Source organism: Chlamydomonas reinhardtii, chromosome 11 (assembly GCF_000002595.2).
Source record: "Chlamydomonas reinhardtii strain CC-503 cw92 mt+ chromosome 11, whole genome shotgun sequence".
NCBI classification, from domain to species: Eukaryota; Viridiplantae; Chlorophyta; class Chlorophyceae; order Chlamydomonadales; family Chlamydomonadaceae; genus Chlamydomonas; species Chlamydomonas reinhardtii.
Window position 1 is genome coordinate 309,038 of NC_057014.1, and position 22,367 is coordinate 331,404.

At 63.6% G+C, this 22,367-nt stretch overlaps 5 protein-coding genes across 5 annotated transcripts; 1 reads left to right on the forward strand and 4 right to left on the reverse strand.

The window, feature by feature from the left end:
- Positions 1-109: 109 nt before the first annotated feature.
- Positions 110-4,421, reverse strand: CHLRE_11g467563v5 (uncharacterized protein). The gene is made up of 10 exons (XM_043067314.1): positions 3,999-4,421; positions 3,637-3,781; positions 3,337-3,446; positions 2,976-3,106; positions 2,674-2,736; positions 2,257-2,331; positions 1,987-2,068; positions 1,748-1,778; positions 1,365-1,449; positions 110-820 (listed from the first exon to the last, which is right to left on the reverse strand). Exons 1-10 carry the CDS (start codon positions 4,312-4,314, stop codon positions 713-715), a joined length of 1,146 nt encoding a protein of 381 aa, XP_042919314.1. The 5' UTR covers positions 4,315-4,421; the 3' UTR covers positions 110-712.
- A 170-nt stretch (positions 4,422-4,591) lies between these two features.
- On the forward strand, positions 4,592-8,063 carry CHLRE_11g467564v5 (uncharacterized protein). Its single transcript, XM_001701358.2, has 7 exons — positions 4,592-4,815; positions 5,254-5,290; positions 5,876-5,990; positions 6,459-6,508; positions 6,691-6,776; positions 7,053-7,163; positions 7,339-8,063. Exons 1-7 carry the CDS (start codon positions 4,726-4,728, stop codon positions 7,495-7,497), a joined length of 648 nt encoding a protein of 215 aa, XP_001701410.1. The 5' UTR covers positions 4,592-4,725; the 3' UTR covers positions 7,498-8,063.
- A 111-nt stretch (positions 8,064-8,174) lies between these two features.
- On the reverse strand, positions 8,175-15,111 carry CHLRE_11g467565v5 (uncharacterized protein). The gene is made up of 2 exons (XM_043067315.1): positions 11,207-15,111; positions 8,175-11,146 (listed from the first exon to the last, which is right to left on the reverse strand). The coding sequence occupies exons 1-2, from the start codon at positions 15,061-15,063 to the stop codon at positions 11,125-11,127; spliced, it is 3,879 nt and encodes a 1,292-aa protein (XP_042919315.1). The 5' UTR covers positions 15,064-15,111; the 3' UTR covers positions 8,175-11,124.
- A 597-nt stretch (positions 15,112-15,708) lies between these two features.
- Positions 15,709-17,711, reverse strand: CHLRE_11g467566v5 (uncharacterized protein). Its single transcript, XM_001701329.2, has 2 exons — positions 17,219-17,711; positions 15,709-17,086 (listed from the first exon to the last, which is right to left on the reverse strand). Exons 1-2 carry the CDS (start codon positions 17,292-17,294, stop codon positions 16,881-16,883), a joined length of 282 nt encoding a protein of 93 aa, XP_001701381.2. The 5' UTR covers positions 17,295-17,711; the 3' UTR covers positions 15,709-16,880.
- A 343-nt stretch (positions 17,712-18,054) lies between these two features.
- CHLRE_11g467567v5 (uncharacterized protein) lies at positions 18,055-22,293 on the reverse strand. Its single transcript, XM_043067316.1, has 11 exons — positions 22,108-22,293; positions 21,935-21,989; positions 21,106-21,333; positions 20,723-20,950; positions 20,340-20,567; positions 19,957-20,184; positions 19,574-19,801; positions 19,192-19,419; positions 18,814-19,041; positions 18,432-18,659; positions 18,055-18,276 (listed from the first exon to the last, which is right to left on the reverse strand). The coding sequence occupies exons 1-11, from the start codon at positions 22,153-22,155 to the stop codon at positions 18,146-18,148; spliced, it is 2,058 nt and encodes a 685-aa protein (XP_042919316.1). The 5' UTR covers positions 22,156-22,293; the 3' UTR covers positions 18,055-18,145.
- Positions 22,294-22,367: the final 74 nt, after the last annotated feature.

Sequence of the window (22,367 nt, forward strand, 5' to 3'; positions counted from 1 at the left end):
GTAGCAGCTGACGCTCCACGCTATAAGTGATCTCTGTGAGACTGTTGGCGTCTTTAAACGCACCTTTTTGTGCTGTTGGTGCTGACACACGCACTGAGTCACCTACTGACGCTGTGGACGTTAACAAACAGCACAACTCATCCGGGTGACCAAGCGCACAGGGACCATGGAGAGGTGCCTGGGACGACCTCGGTCCCACGAACCGTCAAGTTGCTGCAAACCCCCAGCATCAGCTCTTGCGCGTGGTAGCAGCCCCGGCCTAGCCACCTACTTGGCTACTTCCACGTGACGCTCCCAGCGACCCAGCTGTCGTCCCGCAGCACCCGCCTCTGCCACCAGCCCGCCACGCACCACACTCTGCCGTGACGCTCGCATCTCCAAGCAATAACCACGAGTCACAGGGCGGTCAGGCAACCCGCCTATCCGCCCACCCGCCATGATCACCGCTGCCACCATTGTCAACGCCAGGCAAACGCGTCACGCCACGCCACACCACACCACGCCGAACACATACGCAGTCAGCAATACTACTTGCCGCACTCTTGCCTCTTTACTTGATTCACCACACCGCCATTCACAGTGCCACTATGACACACACGTACACGGTCACACATACACACACACAGTCACACACACACACACAGTCACACACACACATACTCACACTCACACGCACATGCACGCACGCGCACACACTGCCGCAGTCAGCCTGCTACTGCGCGTCCTGCTGTATGAGCTGTGTGATGTAAGCGGCCAGCTCGCGGCCGAACAGGGCGTTGAACTTGGCGCTGTTGTCCGCGTGGCTGTGGATGAAGTCGCCCTGGCGGGGAGGTCAGGCGGGAGGGGGTGAGGAGGGGGGTGAGGAGGGGACGGCGGGTGGTCAGGGGGCTGTGTGGATGTGTGCCGGGTCAACCAATCAAGAAGTGAAGTCGTAGCCCCGCACAACGGTGCGGCAGGCGCGTCCGGGGGTGGTAGGTAGGGATAGGCAAGAAGCAGCAGCGGGTTGGGGAGAAGTGAGGGCATGGCACCGCTCCGAGGGGGCTTCACCGTCGGTGAGTAGGTAGGTGGTGACGGTGGGTGGATGGGTGAGATGGGTGCACTTTGCGGGTGGCTACACGGGGCGCCGGGTGTATCTGCAGGCCGTAGCTTTTCCTGACAGCGCCTACCCCTGCCGCTCACTGTGCCCTGTTCAGGGAACATCCGTAAACCATCGCTTTGCTGCATCACATACACTGCCTTTGCGCTATGCTTTCCTTGTGCTCATTGACACACGGCTTTGCTTGCGCATTCGACCCTTTTTTCCCTTGTGCTTTGTAAACAGGCATAAACGCACAGCTCCTCCCCCCTCCCCCGCGCTCTCACACCTTCTTGGCGGTCTTTTCGGGCAGCAGTGGGTGTACCAGCTTCCACAGCCCAAAGAACACGGCGGGCGGGTCCACGATAATCATGCTGCGGTCGCATATACACAGGGATACACACGCATACACATATTCGTTTTGTTGTTTCCTACCACACACAAACACACACATACGCGTGTTTGTGTTGACAGAGCACGAGGGGAAGGGGTGTTTACACGGCACAAGGGCTGCAACACATGTATGGACAGGTGTGTGTAAACGTGTGTCGGTGGGACACAACGCAGCAGCGCGCCGGCTAACAACAAGGTGGATGAATGCACCGCCACGAAAGGCAGTGGCTCACACACTCAATCGTCCATGCGACCACAGTCCCCGCCGCATGCACTCACGTGGCGAGGCACTCGGGGTAGTGGTTGGAGACTGCAAGGCAGGGTTCGGGGTGCAAACCAACACGCTGGTTAGGATGTAAACTTGTCACACGAAATAATGGCATTCGCGTGGCAGGGATGGCACTGTAGAAGTGTGGGGGTGCATGGGTATGGCACGACACGGGGTGCGACCGACAGGGCCACACTTCCACACCTGCACCACCCGCGGCGCAATTCATGTGCATACACGAGCCACTTACACACATCGATGGCCCCCAATGCGAAGGCTGGGTTCGCGTCGCGCCACCCGAACCCATTCTTGTGTCGCCCCCCGAAGTGGTTCTGCACGTGTGTGTATGTGTGTAAGCGTGGCACGGAAACATAACGTAGTGAGTCCTGTCCATCAGGGCCCGCTGACAGCGTGCCGAGCAGACAACCCGCACACTCACACTCACACTCACACACGCACACGCACAAGCACACACGCATCCCCACATACGCACCCTCTGCACCCAACCACACGCGCTCACCACCCACACAACGCTGCCGGGGCTGCCGGCGTTGACGCACAGGGTGGCCTTCTCCATGAGGCAGGTAGTGTTGAGCTGCAGACAGGCCCCGGGGAGGAGGAGGAGGAGGCAGCGAGATAGCGGGCAGGAGGACGTGTGAGGGAGGGTGTACATTTCATGATAGCTCAGAAGCCGGGTAGACGGTAGGGGGGAGGCAGTTATCTCCAATACTAAAGAACCCGAGACCCAGTTAGCCCATGTGGGGAGAATGCGGGCGAAACCAATGCAGTAGGCGGGAGGACGTGTCGGAGCCGGTGGACCCCACTAGCTGGCTCCTCCCCCGCCTCGGTGGCCCTGCCCTCATGTGTCCCCTCATGCCGCCCTCCCCCCCGCCCCTCCCCTGTGCCCCCAAACCTCCCGCCCCCCCCTCACACACACCTTGACGTGCTCCGGCGTGCGCTCCACACTCCGCGCGAAACTGCTGTACACCACCACCCGCCCCTGCAGGTTGCGTCACACACATGCATTGGTGGTTGCTGCCATACCCCATGTGTGTTGTGTCAAAGAGCACGAGGAGAACAAAGGTGTGTCACACCCACGGCACATCAAGCCTTGCGTGCTGTCGCTGCGTAAAAACGTTGAGTACAATTCACTCGTACATCCACATGCACATATGCACTAGACACATACACACACAAGTCGTCTGGTTTTGTTTCTTAACACACAAAACGCACGCACACCTGCGTGTCGTACCCCACGATGCGGGCGTCTGACGAGTTCTTGTTGGTCGCGGTGGCGGGGTTGGACATGGCCCAGGGCGTGTGAGTGCGGCGCCAGACCAGGGAGTGGGCAAACATGTGCATGGCCTTGTCTGTGGGGAGGGGGAGGTGTGTGCGTGTGTGCTAGGGTTGTGTGTGTGTGTGGATTAGGGATTTGTGCTGGGGTCGTGTGTTTGGGAATCGAGTGCTGGGGTGTTGGGTGTGTGTGCCAGAGGAGCACAAAGCCACACGCACGCACGCACGCACGCACGCACGCACGCACGCACGCACGCACGCACGCACGCACGCACGCACGCACGCACGCACGCACGCACGCACGCACCCAGGTGGTGGTCCCTGGCTCGCACGTATCGCAGCAGCATCAGGTCCGTCACGTAGGCGGCGTCCTGGGGGCTGGTCAGCAGCGGCGGCTGCGCGGTCTCCAGCTGCTCCCTGCGGCGTGTGCGCGGGTGGATGTGGAGCGGACAGGGTTAGGACAGGGGGAAAGCAGCGTGACAATGCGCGAGAAGGAACATGGAAGCGCATGCGAGCAACGCCCACATCTATTAGATCCGGATGCGCATTCACACCCCGATCCACATTATTTAGATGTAAATCCAGATCCGGAACCTCGCCGCCGCACCTCATCTGCTCAATGAGCGCCAGCTCCTGCGGCGTCACGGACGCGTGCAGCTGCCCCGGCGCCCAGCGCGCCTTGCCCACCAGCCCGCAGCGCCGCCGCAGCGCCGCCAGCGCCGCCGCCTGCCGCGGCAGCAGCTCAGCAGTGACTGCCCGGGAGGGGTGGGGAGGTGGAGCAAGAGGGGGTTGTACTCAGCATTTCAGCATCGTGCGCACCAACAGCCCTGCGAACCGGTGTGCTGACAGCTTGGCAGGCGCACTTCCCAGGCGTACTTCAAAATCACGCCACTCCACTCCGCTCCACAGTCATCACAAACCCAGCGCTCCATTCCACATCCACATCCATCGTGCGCGCATACGACTCACTGAAGGTCTCGTCATTCAGGTGACTGAACGCGTCCCTGAACTCCTGCAGCAGTGCCCGGCCTTCCTCGCCGTCACCTAGGGCAGCCACCGCCGCTATCGCAGCAGCCGGGTTACTAGCAGCACCCGCAGATGATGCGGCATCTGGGGAAGAGCCAGACGCCCCCGCTGGTGGTGCGAGCGTGCCCGCGTGCGGCGCAGAAAACTCAGCGCCAGCACGCGCTGTGACGTGCGCCTGGGCAGGTTGGGATGCGGTCCCTGCCTCGCCGCTGACAGCGCCCTGGCCAGCATCAGCTTGCTCGGCATCTCTTGTGCCCATCGCGACCGAAGGCGGCGCCTTTGGCGTCCAGCTGCAAGGGGATGTCCGTGAATTGGCAATCGTGTTGGGGTCGTGGCCCTGGCTTACTACTGTAGAAGTCTCAGACTAGCAATACTTGTATCAAATTCTGGAACTGGCGAATAGGGAAAACGGATGGTGGCAGAAGTGTGGAGCACCTGATGGAACCATGATGCATGACTTTGTCAAGCGCTGCTGTTAACCGCATAAACACTGGAGTTATCTTGGTGACATTATGTACTCATGTCATTAACTTATTGACATCCTGCCCATTCCCAAGACTGAAAACTGTCGCTCCCGTCGATTAAGTATATTAAGGTAGCACCTGCGCAGCCAGGGGAGGCAGGGATAGTAGAAGCCCGTTTGGGACCTGCAGCGGAGCTCGCCGACGGCATGAGCATGGGCAAGACGTGCTGCGGCACGGACAAGCCCCCAAACAGCCCAACAGGATCTACAGATGACATTCTTTTAGTAGGGCTCCAAGTGAGTAAGCAAGCCTGTGGCCGGCCGCACCGTCAGCGCTGGGTTGTCGGGTGGGGGCGGGGCAAGAGGCAGGGTGGGTGGGGACTGGCAGGGCTCGGACTCGGAGCCATGGTCAATGGCGTCTCCACGCCGTTCTCCCTCTTATCCCAGACTGCAGCTGGAAGGAGTTCTCTTGGCATGACAGTTGCCGGTGGCCTAACGTCCCCAGGAGCTCGGGGAGGGGAACGCGGTCAGGCAATGCTCCGTGAGAGCTTGCAGCATAAGATGCGTCTCTTGCAGCGTGTCCCGCGTGGCCCCTGTGTCGAGTGCAGCGGGCACACGCGGTCCACGTCGTGGCAACTCCACCTGCGCGGAATCTCCCAGCCATGCTGCCAGCTCAGCCCCCAATCCCCCAATCCAAAGCCGACACCACACACACCTGATCTTCAATGGCCGCAGGGGAGCGGCAAGACGTTGTTGGGGCTGCGGCTAAAAAGTAGGTGCTGCGTTTTGTTTTCCGGGTACGGCCACGTGTGTGCAGTTCCGTAAATGCTGCTCCGACGGCATGCCCCCATGACTTTGCACCATATTGCACAGCCTGAGAATTTGAGATGCCTGCCGCCGGGCACAGCAACCCTGTCACCCGCAATACTCCGATGCCCATGCCCATACGCACACACGCCTTGCTGATGTCGCTGTCACCTGCCTGCCCGCCTGCCTGCCTGCCTGCCTGCCCGCCTGCCTGCCTGCCTGCCCGCCTGCCTGCCTGCCTGCCCGCCTGCCTGCCTGCCTGCCCGCCTGCCTGCCCTGCCTGCCTGCCTGCCTGCCTGCCTGCCTGCCTGCCTGCCTGCCTGCCTGCCTGCCTGCCTGCCTGCCTGCCTGCCTGCCTGCCTGCCTGCCTGCCTGCCTGCCTGCCTGCCTGCCTGCCTGCCTGCCTGCCTGCCTGCCTGCCTGCCCGCCTGCCTGCCTGCCTGCCCGCCTGCCTGCCTGCCTGCCCGCCTGCCTGCCTGCCTGCCCGCCTGCCTGCCTGCCTGCCCGCCTGCCTGCCTGCCTGCCCGCCTGCCATGCATATGTACGACAGCGGTGTACGGCAAGACTCCCGCCAACTTCAAAAACGGCACCACCGAAACCAACGGCTGCATAGACCACACCGTGCCCACACCCAAGGGCTGCCCTGTCAAGAACATCGTCATCAGGTGTGGGGAAGGGGGATACTGGGTTACATGCCCGAGCCCAACAAATAGGTCCAAAGGGGAGGTTGCTTGTTCCACGCCAGGGCACTACGAAGGGAGGCGGCAGGTGGCGATGGAGCCTTTAAGGAGGACAAGCAGGTGCCACGGTTGGGCGCCGTGGGTGGGTGCTTGGGGGCTGGGGGCTGGAAGAAGGGAGCCGTGCAACTCCCCCCCCCCCCAGGCAGGCGGCAGGCGGCAGGTGCGCCGCGCTGCCATGTGCCTGTGTGAGGCCGGGGGTCACAGGAGGGATTGCACGGCCGGCCACTGCAGGAAGGCGGGAAGGCGGGGACAAGGCGGGAGGGCGGGGACACGGCGTTTCAAGGCGCGGCGTCAGGGCTTGGGGTGTGGAGTCTCCGCCCCGGCCCCCACCCGCCTCCCCTGTGCCCCCCTGTGCCCGCCTGCTCCCCTGTGCCGCCATGTGGACCTCCACAGGGAGTGCGGAGGCAGCATGCAGCCGCTGTGGCGCCAGTGGTACGGCGCAGGTGAGCGAGCGTGTGTGTGTGAGGTGTGGTGTGTGTGTGTGTGTGTGTGTGTATGGGTGTGTGTGGATGAGTGTGTTGGGTGGGCAGCCAACCCTGACCCAACCACTAGGTGGGCTAAAAGGCATGGGCCTTAGGGTGACGGGTAGCTTCGCCCCACCCCTTCCGCTCCCCTTGCCCCGCAGGCTTCATCGCCGTCCTGATGACACTGGACACGAGTGACGCCGCCTCGCTGGCGGCCGCGGGCGTGGCGCTGTACGACCTGTTGCAGGCGAGTGCAGGCTGCAGATCCCCCCTCCGCTAGGCCACGCTCTCCTCCTCGCTCTATTGCGTTGGGTTCGGTTAAGTTTGGGCTGGTATCTACATGCCCCCCCCCTTCCGCAACCCGGGTGAACGAGACCTGTCCACCCCACCGCCAAGAGTGGACTGCGCGCTGTTCTCTCTGGATGTCGGCACCTCGGCCTAGTCATGGTTTCACCCCGTCTTTCATGGACGGCCCGCGCTTTCCCCCTACTTCCCCCCCCCCCCAACACACACCTCTCTTCAGAACACGTCGCTGTCCTCGCGGCCGGTGTGCCTGGTGCTGACCAAGGGCGACCTGCCGGTGACGTTGTCGCGCGCCGAGCTGGACCTGTGCCTGGGGCTGGAGGAGCTGCAGGTGGGGAGAAGGGGGAAGGGAGGTGGGGTGGGCGGACGCGTGTGTGCGTATTGGGCGTGTGTCTTGGGGCTGGGGCCGAGCTGGACCTGAAATGTACAGTCCGTACGGTACCCTACTGTGACTGAGTTGCCTTCAATCCTCACTCCACTCTCTTTCTGCCTCGCCCCCTCCGCAGCGGCTGTACCCCGGGCGGCTGTTCGTGACGGCTGTGTCGTCGGTGCGGCCCGCCGAGGACTGCCCCGCGCTCCGGGCGCTGGTGGACTGGATGGCCGGCGTCAAGGCGGCGGCGGCGGGCCTCGCCTGGAGGCCGGCGGGGCAGCAGGGGCAGCGGTAGCAGTGGCGGTGGCAGGGGCTGGGGGCGGGGGCGGGGGCAGCGGAGGGGGGGCTGCGGCGGCGGGATGGATGCCAGCGGGGCGGGGGGGGGGACGGCCGAGGCGGGGACTGGGGGGTTGGGGGCAGGTCCGGCATTTTAACAGGTTCGGGGCGGGTGTGGCCGCTGCAGGGGGTGGGGAGTGCAGCTGCGGGTGCACAGGCCGCAACGGCGGATGCAGCGTGCCCCCAGGCGCGTCGGGAATGTAGGAGGCGGGGGCAGGGGGTAACGGATTGGGTGGCAGTCTTGGAGGCGTGCGGCGGCACGCAATAGCGTCGCTTTTACACGGCCGCACCGCCAGTGGCCTAGCGGCAGAAAAATTTATGGCACCGAAGGAGTAGGACTGTAGGATGAGCAGGAGGATCGCAAGCCCGGTCACAGGCAGTGCTGGTTTGCTGCGTGCTGTTTATGCGGTGTTCGGGCTCTGGAACTGCTCGGGTGCTTGTGTTTTTGCTGGCCGCAGTGTGAGCGCCCCTGTTTAAGGCGCCACCGCGCCAGCCCACACCGTGCAACGCCTCCCACTTTCCCGGAGAGCTGATTCGTCCGCAATGCTGTACCGGAGCCCGCTGAGAACACGCGAGCGCGCGGCGGCGGTTCGACAGCCCCACGCAGCCGAGGCGGGAGGGGCGCGGGGGAGAATACGGTACACGGGATTACAGGCCCGCCGCTCAGCACCTCAGCGGATTCCCACAGTCCCACTACGTCGCAGAAACTCGTATCAGATTCAACCATGGGTGCTGCCGCCGATCGCGCGTTCTTGTCCCGTCGGTAGATCCAAGGGTAGATCTCGCTCCGCTGCGGCATCCAAAGCCCCCTCACTGCAACACAGTCACCGTATTAACAGCCTGCCTCCACGCCCGCAAGTCCAAGAGGCGACGGATACCGCGACGGATACGGCGACTGATACGGCGACTGATACCGGTACACAGCAGTGTGCGTAGCCATCGCATTTAAGTTTGTGAGTAGGTGGCGGTGCAGGGGTACGACCTTAGGGGACCCGAGCCTTCTAGACAGGCAGTCTCCGCGGAACTGCGAGGATGCGGGATGCCACATTTGAGAAGGGAAATCCTCTCATGTGATGGTATGTACGTCAGTGATGCATGGTACGCATGGGGGGAGTTGTGCCCACAGCACCGCTGCCTTGTGACGACAAAGCTAGAGTTGCAACGCTAAGACTTGAAAGTAAGCACACAAAATCGGAGCACACACCAGGTTATACAAGCACACGCGCCATAACACACCATACACACGCGGGACCTCGCCAACCTGCCTAAATCCTGTCCCATCGCACACACGCCTCACACGCCTCACGGTACGGCAGAATGCATTCCAGGCACTGCCAGCATCCAGTGGTGTGAGATGCAGTGGGGTGCGTTCTTGGCCCACGGCGGCCGCTGCCACGCACCAGCCCACCCATGCAGCGAGGCGTTGTGCGTGGGGGCACACACGTACAAAGACACACACGCGTCTCTACGCTTTGTTTTCCTTGTGCTCATTGACACACGTACAGAGACACACACGCACACACACAGGCGCGCTTGTCAGTTCCCATTCAACACACGCAGCGCAAACACACGAGGGCTATGGGAGCGGCTGCGCCTTCCCGCAGCCCTGCCCCGTCCAACAACCGACACACACACACATTGTCCCACCGTGTGTGTTTGCGCGGTACCAGGCACACGCCCAGGCCAAGCTCCCTTCGGCTTGTCCGCATCCAACAGTGCAATCTCATGGCAGGGTTTCCAGGCGCACGACCTTCCACCCAAGGACGCGTGCAGTCAGCCAACCAATGATATGTGAGGCGTGAAATGCGAAGCCAGTTGTCCCCTGTGTTGTCCGCATCAGGCGTCAAGTCCATGCCGGGTACACGCCTGTGATCACACGCCCCCGCATGCAAAGACTGCGCCTGCCCCTTTGTAGCCAGCGTTATCGTATAGCGCGCGCACACATGCACGAAGGAAAGAAGACGCTGTATAAGGAAAGAGCCAAATGCTTTGTACAGAGTCGGAGATCTTTTGTCTCCGCACTCCCCATTTCCCATTGCCGGCACTGCACATAGGCAGTCAGGCTTGCGTGCTTTTGTCGAATAACTAACAAGACACAGCACGCGCGCGAGTCGCGGCAACGTAATCACAGGCAAGCAAACCACCTCCTCCGGCCATCACTTGCTCCTCCTCTCGCACATGAGCATGCATTCAGGTGTTGCAGCTGTGCGTGCGTGACTGCACGCCTTTATGACCTGGCCATGACACACAATTAGCCAATGGTTGTTCAGGGCATGGCCCGGCTCCAAACAAGAATGTATTTCAAACTGGATACCGTATGCACGACTGAGTGGGATGTCCCTTTAGGGCAATCACCACCAAGAATCCGCCATAATTATGTCCCGCCTGGCGTGTTACGGCCGAAACCGCTTGAAACGCACCCGCTCCGCAGCGCTATGGCTCGCCCCTTTTTGGGGCTGAGCCTTTACTGGAAGCTGCCAAGCACATACCCCTGCCAGTCGTTATCGGCGCCTGCGCCAGTCCTGCCCTTCCCACACACATACACATGGCGCCGATCCTCCGCTCGCCCCCTGCACGCCCTTCGGAGCCCTTGCACCGCACCGACCAGCGGCCCTGCTGTCAGGAGAATCACTCACACCGTCAAGGCAACGCAGCAGCGGAGGTACCAGCGGCACTACGGTATCTCCATCAGGCAGATCCTCAGTCGTGGTACAGGGCTATGTTGTGGCCTCACTGCTTGCTGCGGGCTTATCTCGGGCGCACTGCCGCCGCCTGCCAGGCAGCGCCCAGCTCAACAGAACAACAAATTGATACCGTACAGCTTAAGATTATTGTGGGCACAACTCTCAATTGCCCAATTGCGAGTACCATAGTTGAAGCTTCCGAGTTCCCCAGTCGTCCTAATCAGCCAGTCGGGAATGAGCGCACGCACGCACGCATGCACGCACGCACCTCCACTTGCCCATCATCAAACGGCAAGCAGCACCCCCCAACAGTTGCACCTGCCAGTCAGATAAATTCCATGGCATCAATGTGAGTTGTTGTCTTTGTCGCTGTGGGCGCGCCCAGGAGGCCTCGCCGCCATGGGGCCGGGCCGGGCCGCAGAGCCACTGCACGAACACCAGGCCCACAGCCGCATGCCTCCCGCGGGCTGAAGGGCCCGGAGACCTGCCCAAACACACCTGCTAGCCGCCTGCTCACGTGTCATTCATGTCATGCGTCACCGCAACAAACCAAGAACAATTACGACTGTATCAACCCCTGTGACCGCCCCTTGACCTGCCTTCGCGGTCAGCGGGACCCCAGTCGGCGTTGAACCGACACCGAAACCACCCTGCCAACAGACGCAAAATTGCCCAACCCGCAACCAGCAGCCCGCCTGCTCGTAAAATACACACAGCCGCACCAGCCTGCAGTACACACACGTACACCAAATCCCGGGTGCATGTCACGGCTTCGCGGCTGCCCATCGGTCTTTGCCGCGACGTGACGTCGGTCTTGACGTATCACACAACAACCAGGCCCCTCCGCACCGTCCGCATGACTCCCCGCCCGACTCCCACCCGGCGCCTCCGCCTCAGCCCCGTCAGAGGTCGGGTCGCTGCCCCCTGAGGCCGCCACAAACTCCATCCCCAGCATATTGTTGCCCCCCTCAGCATGTCATGTGCAGGTTCACTGGGCCAGCACCGTTCCGTGCAAAGCTGAAGCCGTCTTCCTCCTCTCGCTCCTGCGCCTCCTCCTCCTGCTCCTCCTCCTCCTCCTCCTCCTCCTCCTCCTCAGTGTCCTGCGCGTCCTCGCTCTCACCCTCCTCACCATCTTCCAATATCACCGCCCGCACCATGCCGCCGCCGGCCCGCGCCACTAGCCGCGCTTGCCGGCTGGCGGCGACGGAAGCTGCCGCCGCCGCCTCCACCTGTGCCGCCTGCCCTCCCTCACCGGCTTCGCCCGCGACCTCATGCTCGTCCTCGTCCTCGTCAATCACCGACCAAGCCAGCTGGACGCCGGTGGGGCCGCGCGGCAGCAGCAGCTCACGTTGGCTGCCGCCGCCAAGCGCTGCCGCCGCCATCGCCGCCGAGGAAGCAGCACCGCCGGTACTGGCGGCGCCGCCGGATTCACTGACGGCTGGCATCCTCGCATGCTGCTGGTGCGGGTGGTGCTGGTGATTCTGATGGTGCTGCTGGTTCTGATGGTGGCTCTGGAAGCTATGCAACCCCAGCTCTGCACTCGTGCCCACGCCACCGTCCAGACTGCAGCGGCCGTCGCGGCGGCGACGGAAGCTGCCGCCGCCGCCGCCGCCGGCGCTCGCCTGCGACGCGTTGGCGCTGTGCAGCGCCGACAAGCCGCCCCAGTCGCTGCCGCTCACGAGGGCTGAGGCGCCGCCGCTCACGCTGCGGCGGCTGCTGTTGCGGCTCAACGCACCGGCACCGGGGCCGGTGGCGCTGCCAGCCCAGCTGGTGCGGCCGCTGCGGCCGCCGGCGGCGCCGCCGCTGCCGCCGCCAGCGTTACTCAATCGCTCCAGGAACGATGGCATCGCTGTAGGCCGCATGTTGCGCATCGATACGAAGTGGCCCAGGCGCTTGGGCGAGGTCGCGGCCGGGGCCGCGGTGGCGCCTGCGGCGCCGGTCGCCAGCGGCGCCGTGTCAGCGGCGTTGGCGGCGAGGGAGAGCGAGTTGACCAGGGTCTTGGAGGAGCGGTAACCGCGCAGCTTGTCCACGACGCTGGTGGCGGCCGCGGCCACGGCATCCGCGCCGGCGCCGGCGGCGCTGCCGAGCGCGGCGGCGGCGGTGGTGATGGTGGCGGTGGCGTCCGCATGCAGCGCCGCCAGGCCCGACCGCGCCGCCGCCACTCGCTCCAACGGCGATGCCAGGGAACGCGCCCAGCCGGCGGCGCCGCCACTCGAGCCGCCCAGGGGCGAGCTGCCACCCGGATTCAGGCCCAGGGCCGCCGGCACCGGCGACGGCAGCGCCGAGGTGGCGGCGGAGGCGGTGGCGGAGGCGGAGGCGGACGCCGAGGCGGAGGTGGAGCCGCCCAGCGGCGACGTCCAGGGCGCGCGCTCAAAGGCCAACGCCGAAATCAGCGGCGCCTTGCTGCCGGCAGCGGCGAAGCTGGCAGTGCCGCTACCGCTGCTGCTGACGGCGCCGCCAGCTCCACTGACGCTGGCGGCGCCGCCATGCGCCGCCGCCGCCCCCGCCGCCGCCAGCGACGACATGCTGACGGCGCCGGGCTCGGTGACAGAAGCGGCGGGCTGCGTGGCGCCGGAAGCGCTGGCGGCGGTGCCGTCTATCACGCCGCCGCCCTCACTCAAGACGCCGCCGCCGCTGCCGTTGCTGTTGAAACGGCGCGCGTGCTTGTTCAGGCCATCGTGTGACAACCGTCGCAGACGGCCGGCGTCGGTGACGGGCGTTACGTCCAGGATGCTGGCAGCGGTCAGGGCAGCGCCGCCGCTCTCGGACTTGCGCGGCAGCACGCCAGCCGCCGCCGCAATCGCGGCGGCACCGCCGTCAGCGCTGTCCGTGAACATGGCCGCCGAAAGCTCGGACGGCATTGTCGCGGCCGCAGCAGCGATGTCAGCGCTGCTGCCGCCTGTTTGAAGCATCATGGAGCCGAACGGCGCCAAGCCCGCCGCCGCCGCGGCGCCACCACCGGCCGCGCTGCCGTCCGTCGTGCCCATCATAGGCGAGGCGAGGCCGTCCGCGATCAGGGCCCCGCTACCGGAGACCGTGTGGCCGCCACCGACGCCCATGCCTCCGGCGGTGGCGGCGGCGGCGCTGCCGCTGCCCACATTCGCGAAGGACCTGGCGCCGCCGCCGGGCGTGGGGCTGTAGTAGCCGCCCGGCGACGCGGCTGCCGCCGCCACCGCTGCGGCGGCTGCGGCGCCGTACGCCGCGGCGGCGCCGTGGATGGTGCTGCCCTGCTGCGACAGGAAACTACTGGCTGCGCCGTACGACATGAGTCCTGGTGAGGCCATGCCGGGGTCAGTGGCCAGATAGGAGCCGTACAGCTCGCCTGCCGCCGCCAAGCCGCCGCCGCCGGTGCTGCGGGTGCCGGCTACGCCGGCAGCGCGGATGGCGGCGCTGCCGGGGCCCGTGCCGCCGGCGCTGCTGCTGATGCTGCCGGGTTGCGTGACGGCGCCACCGGGGGACGGACGGCCGACGCTGCCGGGCGAGGGGCCGACGCCGGGGCTGGCGCCGGCGGATGCCGTGGCGGCGGCGGCGGCGCTGGCGGCGGCGAACTGCGAGGTGGCGGAGCGGGTGCGCAGCAGCGCTGGCGGCGGCTGGGAGCGCCGAAGCAGGCCCGTCGCCGCAGGCGCAGCGGCTGCGGTTGCTCCGGTGCCGCTGCGGGGCTGCGGGCCGCCGGCCGTGTGGCGCGTCTGCAGCGGGAGGGCTCCGGGCGGACGGCCGGCGGTGTCGTGGCCCTGGCCCTGACCGCCGACAGCTGTGTCCGTAGTCAGCGTGCGCGGCGCGCCAGCAGTAGCCGCAGCAGCATGCAGCGAGGGGCTGAGGCTGCGGCGGCGCACAGCCGTAAGCGCCTCCGCCGCAGCTGCCGCCGCGGCCGCGTGCCGCGCGCTCACCTGCGCACCCGTATCACCACCTGCGACCGCACCCGCTGGCTGCGCGGCATGCCCCGCGCCCGAAGCCGCAAACCCGCCGGCGCCGCTGCGGCGCCCAGGCAGCAAGTGCGGCGGCCACCTGCCGCCGCCCGCCGGCCCGTGCCCCGGCGCGTCCCCCTCCTCCTCATCGCTGCTGTCCAGGTCGCCGCCGTACACGGCCATGCAGTGCGCCTGAAGCTCCGACCAGGGGTCGGCGCCAGAAGCAGGGGCCAGCGCCGCCGCCTGCGCGGGCGCCGCCGCAGGTGTCGCCGCCAGCGGCGTGCCGAAGGAGTCCGTCGCAGCTGCGGCCGGCGCAGCGGGTGGCGTGGGCGGCGCATCCAGCGTGGTGCTTGGGATGCGCTGCGACTGCAGGTGCGGCTGTAGCTGCGGCTGTGGCTGTGGCGAGGGCGCCTCTCGCACCAGGCCCAGGGTCAAGCTGCTGCTGCTGTTGCCGGTGGCGGCGGGGCCGCCCATCTCCATGCTGTTCCAGGGGCTGCCGGCGGCGGCGGCGGGCGAGAAGCGACCTGACACGGTGCGCAGGCGGGGGCTGATGCTGGCGGAGGCCGGGCTGCCTGCCGCAGGCGGCTGCGGCGTAAGGCCGGAGGTGGCGGGGGCGCCTGTGCTGCGCGTGTCAAGTTCCAGAGGCAACAGGCTAGGCCGCAGCGGCGAGCGGGCAGGCAGCGGCCGTTCGTTGGGCGGAGAGGGCGACGCCGAGGAGGCCGAGGAGAGGCTGCGGCGGGAAGTCGTCAGCAGCTGCGGGCTGGATGGTCGGAATGCGTCGCTGGCACCTGACGCCGGGGCTTCGGGGCTGGGCACCACCTGCGGGCGCTGCTCTTTAGCAAGGGCGGGCGTGGTGACACAGCCTGGCGCCAGCGCCACGTCCGCACGCGGAGATAAGAACTGTTTATCATCTATGCGGCTGTCGGTGGTAGCCATTGGAGGAGGCGCAGCGAACAGCAAAACCAATCGACTGCGAAGAAGGTATCCAACTTTGGTCCACCAGGCTGATTTACGCGCTGCCCATTATGAACATGGCGAGGCTCGTGACTCTGCGCGCATGGCGGGCCTACACGCAGGTAGAGGTTTGACCGGGAGTTGGCAAGCGATGCTTGCGCAAGCGCTGGGGCTCACGCGAACTTGTCGAGCCCGCGAATGCCGGTATGGGCACGTCTCTATTTGCAAAGTACTTGGAGCAAGATAACACTGCTGCGACGCCTGGACACCTGTGTCAACGCAACCTGGCCTCAAGGACCTGGTCCCGGAGCGGCGACCTAGATGCATTTAACTCATGTATGCCTATATGCAATTACTTATAACAGGTTGCCCCTACGCTGACGGCGATGCGAGCAGCCCTGCCTCACCGGAGCTGCTGCTCGAGCGGGTCTCTTCATCGACTGTTGCTATTGATAGCTACAGATTGAACAGTAGACAAAATAAGGCGCTACCTACGCAGCGCACGCTGTCTGCAGCCGCACGGTGTCAAAGTTGGCGGAAAACCAGTTGCTGTCGTGTCGCAATTATCGTCGGGTTCTGTAAGAATGCATATACGAGGATTTAAGTATGCATTCCGCAGCGCGGGCGACGGGTTGCAAGTTACACGACCCGCCAGGTTTCCGCAATGGTACCCTCGCCACCGGTCCAGCCATCCCAAGACTGGCCGTGTACCCCTGAACGCGCACAGCCCCCCCCCCCCCCCATTGACGTTCCACCAGCAGCCTCCTGCAGTTCCCAGGGTTTCCACTTCAAGTACTATACACTCATCCACCTCGTTGTATGAACCTGTTACGCCCCACACCTCCCAAACAGCCCCAAAACGTTCCGCGCTTTTGCAACTGCGCCCGCTGTGACGAGACGTTAAGCCTTAACTCGTGGCGCTGATGCTCCTTCCAAAAGCTTGAGCCATGATCGTGGAATGTCCCTTAACCTACTGACATGAAGCTGCTTAGTCAGCAGCGCAGAAAACAGCAGGCAACAGCTAGGTGTGTCGCATGGACAGCTAACCCGCATGCCTCCGGCATTCAGGCTCTCACAGTCTCACACAGCTGCAGCCCCGTAGGCCATAGGACCTTGATAGCCGTAACTCAGAAGGCATCGCAATAAGCCCCCACACGCATCGGAACACCCTTCAACGCAGGTTGCATGCACACACTCCCAATGCCGCCATGGTTGTAACTAGGGGTTGCACCCTTGGTCGCCACCGTGCCCGGGCCCCCCCCCGTCGCCAGTCACCCAAGGCTAGCAGCGTCAATACGGTACTTAACATCAATAACTACCTACGGAGCAGTAAATACTTCTGGGGCTTTGCTATACCACAGTAAACCGCATGAGTGCAAACATAGGAAGGATTGCACGCTCAGGGTTACACCTCACGTTGACACCTCCGTGCCTGCCATGAAGAGTCCATGAAGACGCCAACAATTAGAACACCACATTCCCAAGATACCAAGCACAAGTATCTCATGGGTTGTACTTGCGCTTGACTGCGCATCATGCACTGAATCTATGTGCGTAGGTATGTGCGTGGTCAGTCAAGGCGAAGTGGACTCGGCGGGCCGGGCGGGCACGCACAGTCCCAGGAGGCTTGGCGTCGGCTGACGGCAGCCACTGAATCCGATTCTGTCCGAAACCCAGTGCACGCAAACCCTGCATGTGCGAGGTGATGCATGACTGCCATGACCAACGCACCATCGAGCCCCCGTGGTGGGTTCATTGATCCCCGCACACCACGCAAGCTCGGCCGAGACCACACCCCCTCACACCGACCCCTCCACCTGCCGTATTCGGTCCAGCTGATACTTGTGGCTCTCCCACATGCACATGGATTCCAGCATCTGCCGCAGCTGGTCTATTAGCTGCTTGAGCGCCTCGTTCTTGAGGCACAGCTCCGCCTGCAGCAGGGCGCCGGGCGCCTCCGCGGGTGCGTCGCGGCTCTCCATCGGTGCCGTCGTGGTCGAAGCCCCTGCAATCAGAGCCCCAAAGGTGGCCATCTTGGTCGTATGCTGCCGCAGCTGTGCAGCTAGCAAAGGCAAAGCTTTCTGGCCGAGGATTCACGAGTTGAGCCTGGGCTCTCAGGGTGCGTGTCGGCGCGCACCTTGCGGGTCTCCAAGGCGCTCGACCTCCTCTGACAGAGAGCAGCACTCCGATAACGTTGCGCGAAGTGCCCTCATGGCAGCCGCGTACTCGGTCTGTAGACTTGCTTGGCGAGTGACATCCTCTCCTTCACTGTATCCCAGCTTGACGAAAAGTTCTCTTACTATTCGTATAATTTCTTGAAGCTGCTGTCGTCCGCGGCTTGCTGTACAGTGAATTTTCTGCAATAGCTCGGGGTGTTCCCCAGGCGCCATGGACAGTTATCGTCCAGCAGAGCTGTGCTAGGTCACTTCAGGATGCTGTACAGTGTTTAAGGAGGTGCCTGAGTGGCTTTACACAAGAATCCATATGTGGGATGAGCACAAAGAGCTGCCCAGCCTGCCCTGCCACGAGGCGCCATTCTCCTGAGCTTTCCCGGCAAAGGATGCGCCGCACCTTCGTCCCCAATGTTGTTCTTGGCGAACACTGGGCAAATTGTTATGTATTACAACTACCAACGTCTGAACCCATGTAACGGTATGTTCGAAGGTCACACTGGCCCTTGCCCCCTTCTCGTCGGGGTTGGTGGCGTCACGTTGGGCCCTGGTGGCATGTGCTGGCTCGGCGTTTCGGGTGCTGGGACTGTCCCCTCTGTAACATCCGCATTCTTGCCCCCTTCTCTCTGCGCGCTGTTTGGTGACGTGAATTGCACGGGAGTCGCGTTGAGTACCCGCATGCTGAAATTGCGTAACTTCATCCCAACAACCGGTTTGGCAGTCCCATGCTATACTTCCAGCTGTTCACTGCATTTCCAAGAAAACAGCAGTCCAAGAGTGGGCGAGTCGAGCCGAAAAGTGATAGCGCATGTTGTTACACGGCGTGTGCCAAGCGTAGCCTTCAGCTCATCGCTGCCAACCAAAACGCCCACAGCCAACGTCCTTCAGCCGCTTTACTGGCCACCGCGCAGGCGCAGCACCAGGTGCAGGGTCGACTCCTTCTGGATGTTGTAGTCAGCCAGGGTGCGGCCGTCCTCCAGCTGCTTGCCGGCGAAGATCAGGCGCTGCTGGTCCGGGGGGATGCCTGCATCCGGAGAGGAAACGCTCGTGTCAGACAAAGTGGGTGGGCGCAGGAAGCGGCAATCAACACAGCCCAGTGCAGCTGCAAACCGCCCGCCTTACCACTGACCCGCCTGGCCACCCGCCCCTACCCCGCCTAAGAAAAGAGCCCCGACTCACCCTCCTTGTCCTGAATCTTGGCCTTCACGTTCTCAATGGTGTCCGAAGACTCCACCTCGAGCGTGATGGTCTTGCCCGTCAGGGTCTTGACGAAGATCTGCATGCCACCGCGCAGGCGCAGCACCAGGTGCAGAGTCGACTCCTTCTGGATGTTGTAGTCAGCCAGGGTGCGGCCGTCCTCCAGCTGCTTGCCGGCGAAGATCAGGCGCTGCTGGTCCGGGGGGATGCCTGCATCCGGAGAGGAAACACTCGTGTAAGCCAGAGTGGGCGGGCGCAGGAAGCGGCAATCAACACAGCCCAGTGCAGCTGCAAACCGCCCGCCTTACCACTGACCCGCCTGGCCAGCCGCCCCTGCCCCCGTTAGAACAGAGCCCCGACTCACCCTCCTTGTCCTGAATCTTGGCCTTCACGTTCTCAATGGTGTCCGACGACTCCACCTCGAGCGTGATGGTCTTGCCCGTCAGGGTCTTGACGAAGATCTGCATGCCACCGCGCAGGCGCAGCACCAGGTGCAGAGTCGACTCCTTCTGGATGTTGTAGTCAGCCAGGGTGCGGCCGTCCTCCAGCTGCTTGCCGGCGAAGATCAGGCGCTGCTGGTCCGGGGGGATGCCTGCATCCGGAGAGGAAACACTCGTGTAAGCCAGAGTGGGCGGGCGCAGGAAGCGGCAATCAACGCAGCCAAGTGCAGCTGCGTCCGCCTTACCACTGACCCGCTTGGCCACCTGCCCCTATCCCCGGTAAGGAAAGAGCCCCGACTCACCCTCCTTGTCCTGAATCTTGGCCTTCACGTTCTCAATGGTGTCCGAAGACTCCACCTCGAGCGTGATGGTCTTGCCCGTCAGGGTCTTGACGAAGATCTGCATGCCACCGCGCAGGCGCAGCACCAGGTGCAGAGTCGACTCCTTCTGGATGTTGTAGTCAGCCAGGGTGCGGCCGTCCTCCAGCTGCTTGCCGGCGAAGATCAGGCGCTGCTGGTCCGGGGGGATGCCTGCATCCGGTGAGGAAACACTCATGTCAGACAAAGTGGGTGGGCGCAGGAAGCAGCAATCAACACAGCCCAGTGCAGCTGCAAAGCGCCCGCCTTACCCTGACCCGCCTGACCACCCACCCCTACCCCCCGGAAGGAAAGAGCCCCGACTCACCCTCCTTGTCCTGGATCTTGGCCTTCACGTTCTCAATGGTGTCCGAAGACTCCACCTCGAGCGTGATGGTCTTGCCCGTCAGGGTCTTGACGAAGATCTGCATGCCACCGCGCAGGCGCAGTACCAGATGCAGAGTCGACTCCTTCTGGATGTTGTAGTCAGCCAGGGTACGGCCGTCCTCCAGCTGCTTGCCGGCGAAGATCAGGCGCTGCTGGTCCGGGGGGATGCCTGCATCCGGTGAGGAAACACTCATGTCAGACAAAGTGGGTGGGCGCAGGAAGCAGCAATCAACACAGCCCAGTGCAGCTGCAAAGCGCCCGCCTTACCACTGACCCGCCTGACCACCCACCCCTACCCCCCGTAAGGAAAGAGCCCCGACTCACCCTCCTTGTCCTGGATCTTGGCCTTCACGTTCTCAATGGTGTCCGAAGACTCCACCTCGAGCGTGATGGTCTTGCCCGTCAGGGTCTTGACGAAGATCTGCATGCCACCGCGCAGGCGCAGCACCAGGTGCAGAGTCGACTCCTTCTGGATGTTGTAGTCAGCCAGGGTGCGGCCGTCCTCCAGCTGCTTGCCGGCGAAGATCAGGCGCTGCTGGTCCGGGGGGATGCCTGCATCCGGTGAGGAAACGCTCGTGTCAGACAAAGTGGGTGGGCGCAGGAAGCAGCAATCAACACAGCCCAGTGCAGCTGCAAAGCGCCCGCCTTACCACTGACCCGCCTGGCCACCCACCCCTACCCCCCGGAAGGAAAGAGCCCCGACTCACCCTCCTTGTCCTGGATCTTGGCCTTCACGTTCTCGATGGTGTCCGAAGACTCCACCTCGAGCGTGATGGTCTTGCCCGTCAGGGTCTTGACGAAGATCTGCATGCCACCGCGCAGGCGCAGCACCAGGTGCAGGGTTGACTCCTTCTGGATGTTGTAGTCAGCCAGGGTGCGGCCGTCCTCCAGCTGCTTGCCGGCGAAGATCAGGCGCTGCTGGTCCGGGGGGATGCCTGCATCCGGTGAGGAAACGCTCGTGTCAGACAAAGTGGGTGGGCGCAGGAAGCAGCAATCAACACAGCCCAGTGCAGCTGCAAAGCGCCCGCCTTACCACTGACCCGCCTGGCCACCCACCCCTACCCCCCGTAAGGAAAGAGCCCCGACTCACCCTCCTTGTCCTGAATCTTGGCCTTCACGTTCTCAATGGTGTCCGAAGACTCCACCTCGAGCGTGATGGTCTTGCCCGTCAGGGTCTTGACGAAGATCTGCATGCCACCGCGCAGGCGCAGCACCAGGTGCAGGGTCGACTCCTTCTGGATGTTGTAGTCAGCCAGGGTGCGGCCGTCCTCCAGCTGCTTGCCGGCGAAGATCAGGCGCTGCTGGTCCGGGGGGATGCCTGCATCCGGTGAGGAAACGCTCGTGTCAGACAAAGTGGGTGGGCGCAGGAAGCAGCAATCAACACAGCCCAGTGCAGCTGCAAAGCGCCCGCCTTACCACTGACCCGCCTGGCCACCCACCCCTACCCCCCGTAAGGAAAGAGCCCCGACTCACCCTCCTTGTCCTGAATCTTGGCCTTCACGTTCTCAATGGTGTCCGAAGACTCCACCTCGAGCGTGATGGTCTTGCCCGTCAGGGTCTTGACGAAGATCTGCATGCCACCGCGCAGGCGCAGCACCAGGTGCAGGGTCGACTCCTTCTGGATGTTGTAGTCAGCCAGGGTGCGGCCGTCCTCCAGCTGCTTGCCGGCGAAGATCAGGCGCTGCTGGTCCGGGGGGATGCCTGTGCGTAGGCGGGGGGAGGTGGGGGGTAGCCGTTTCTGTCACAGGGCACACGCAACCGTCGCCTGCCTCATGGATTTGTGTTGGGCGCCCGTCCATTAAGGCGGTGAGAAAAGTTTCCTATGCTGCCCCTGACAGGGCCTGCCGCACTTGGCGAAGGTCATGACAGACATGCGAAGCCCGCAGAAGGTCTCAATGACGCCCCCACCCGAGGTTGGCTTTGCTATCGGCTGCCACGGCTGCCAAACCGCAAACGTGGAGTCCAACAGCTTGGGAAGCCCCTCAAGGCCCCGAACAAGCGCAGGACCGATTCGCGACGTGACAGGTCTCCAACAGAGTGCCCGCCTACAACTCGCGAACCCTACATGACACAACCTATGTGCCATCATAACCTGCCATCGCTGCCTTGGCAGCGCTGCTGCAGGAATTACTCCGTTTCAGAACTTGAACAATGGCCCTTCTGACTCCCCGCAAAACACGCCCAAGGCACGCTCAGACTGGTTGAACTCGGTAGGAAACGCAGGTTACGGGCCCGGAAAGAGGCAAGCGGCTCAAAAGCGACTAGGGTTCCCCAGGCGAGTCAGCTTCGCACGTAGGCTCACCCTCCTTGTCCTGGATCTTGGCCTTGACGTTCTCAATGGTGTCGGACGACTCCACCTGCGCGGCCAGAGGCAGACAGTATACGTCTCAGCACAAGCAAGGGCGTGGGTGGCCTGGGTGCAGGTGGGTGTGTGGCGCTCCGACTTCAGCCCAGATTTGGGCCTTGCAAACTCGCTTCGAGGGTGATAGTCTTGCCGGTCAGGGTCTTCACGAAAATCTGCATCTTGACAAGCGCCGCGAGGGCCGGATGCTGGTGTGCGGTGCTTCTTGTTGATACAGTCGGGATTTCAAGCCTTGAGGTTACGCTTGAACGACGTGTAAGTTTGTATGGATACAGTCACAGGAGTAGTGTACAAACAATAGCGCTATGGGCTCTTCAGGAGCGGGCGGCTGCTTTTCAAGGGCTTTCAAGCTCGCGATGGGGCCCATTCCGAG

Bases quoted from the DNA above. Each gene is read 5' to 3' on its own strand.
- CHLRE_11g467563v5 (XM_043067314.1), bottom strand. From the start codon at position 4,314: ATGGGCACAAGAGATGCCGAGCAAGCTGATGCTGGCCAGGGCGCTGTC. The intron at 3,447-3,636 runs GTGCGGCGGCGA...CACACGCCGCAG, and splicing joins GCGCTCATTGAGCAGATGAG to GGAGCAGCTGGAGACCGCGC. The intron at 2,332-2,673 runs GTGTGTGTGAGG...GCCTGTCTGCAG, and splicing joins GCACGCCGGAGCACGTCAAG to CTCAACACTACCTGCCTCAT.
- CHLRE_11g467564v5 (XM_001701358.2), top strand. From the start codon at position 4,726: ATGAGCATGGGCAAGACGTGCTGCGGCACGGACAAGCCCCCAAACAGC. The intron at 5,291-5,875 runs GTAGGTGCTGCG...TATGTACGACAG, and splicing joins GTTGGGGCTGCGGCTAAAAA to CGGTGTACGGCAAGACTCCC. The intron at 7,164-7,338 runs GTGGGGAGAAGG...CCCCCTCCGCAG, and splicing joins TGGGGCTGGAGGAGCTGCAG to CGGCTGTACCCCGGGCGGCT.
- CHLRE_11g467565v5 (XM_043067315.1), bottom strand. From the start codon at position 15,063: ATGGCTACCACCGACAGCCGCATAGATGATAAACAGTTCTTATCTCCG. The intron at 11,147-11,206 runs GCACATGACATG...TGGCGGCCTCAG, and splicing joins GGTGCTGGCCCAGTGAACCT to GGGGCAGCGACCCGACCTCT.
- CHLRE_11g467566v5 (XM_001701329.2), bottom strand. From the start codon at position 17,294: ATGAGGGCACTTCGCGCAACGTTATCGGAGTGCTGCTCTCTGTCAGAG. The intron at 17,087-17,218 runs GTGCGCGCCGAC...CTCTGATTGCAG, and splicing joins GCGCCTTGGAGACCCGCAAG to GGGCTTCGACCACGACGGCA.
- CHLRE_11g467567v5 (XM_043067316.1), bottom strand. From the start codon at position 22,155: ATGCAGATTTTCGTGAAGACCCTGACCGGCAAGACTATCACCCTCGAA. The intron at 20,568-20,722 runs GTGAGTCGGGGC...CACCGGATGCAG, and splicing joins CAAGATTCAGGACAAGGAGG to GCATCCCCCCGGACCAGCAG. The intron at 18,277-18,431 runs GTGAGTCGGGGC...CTCCGGATGCAG, and splicing joins CAAGATTCAGGACAAGGAGG to GCATCCCCCCGGACCAGCAG.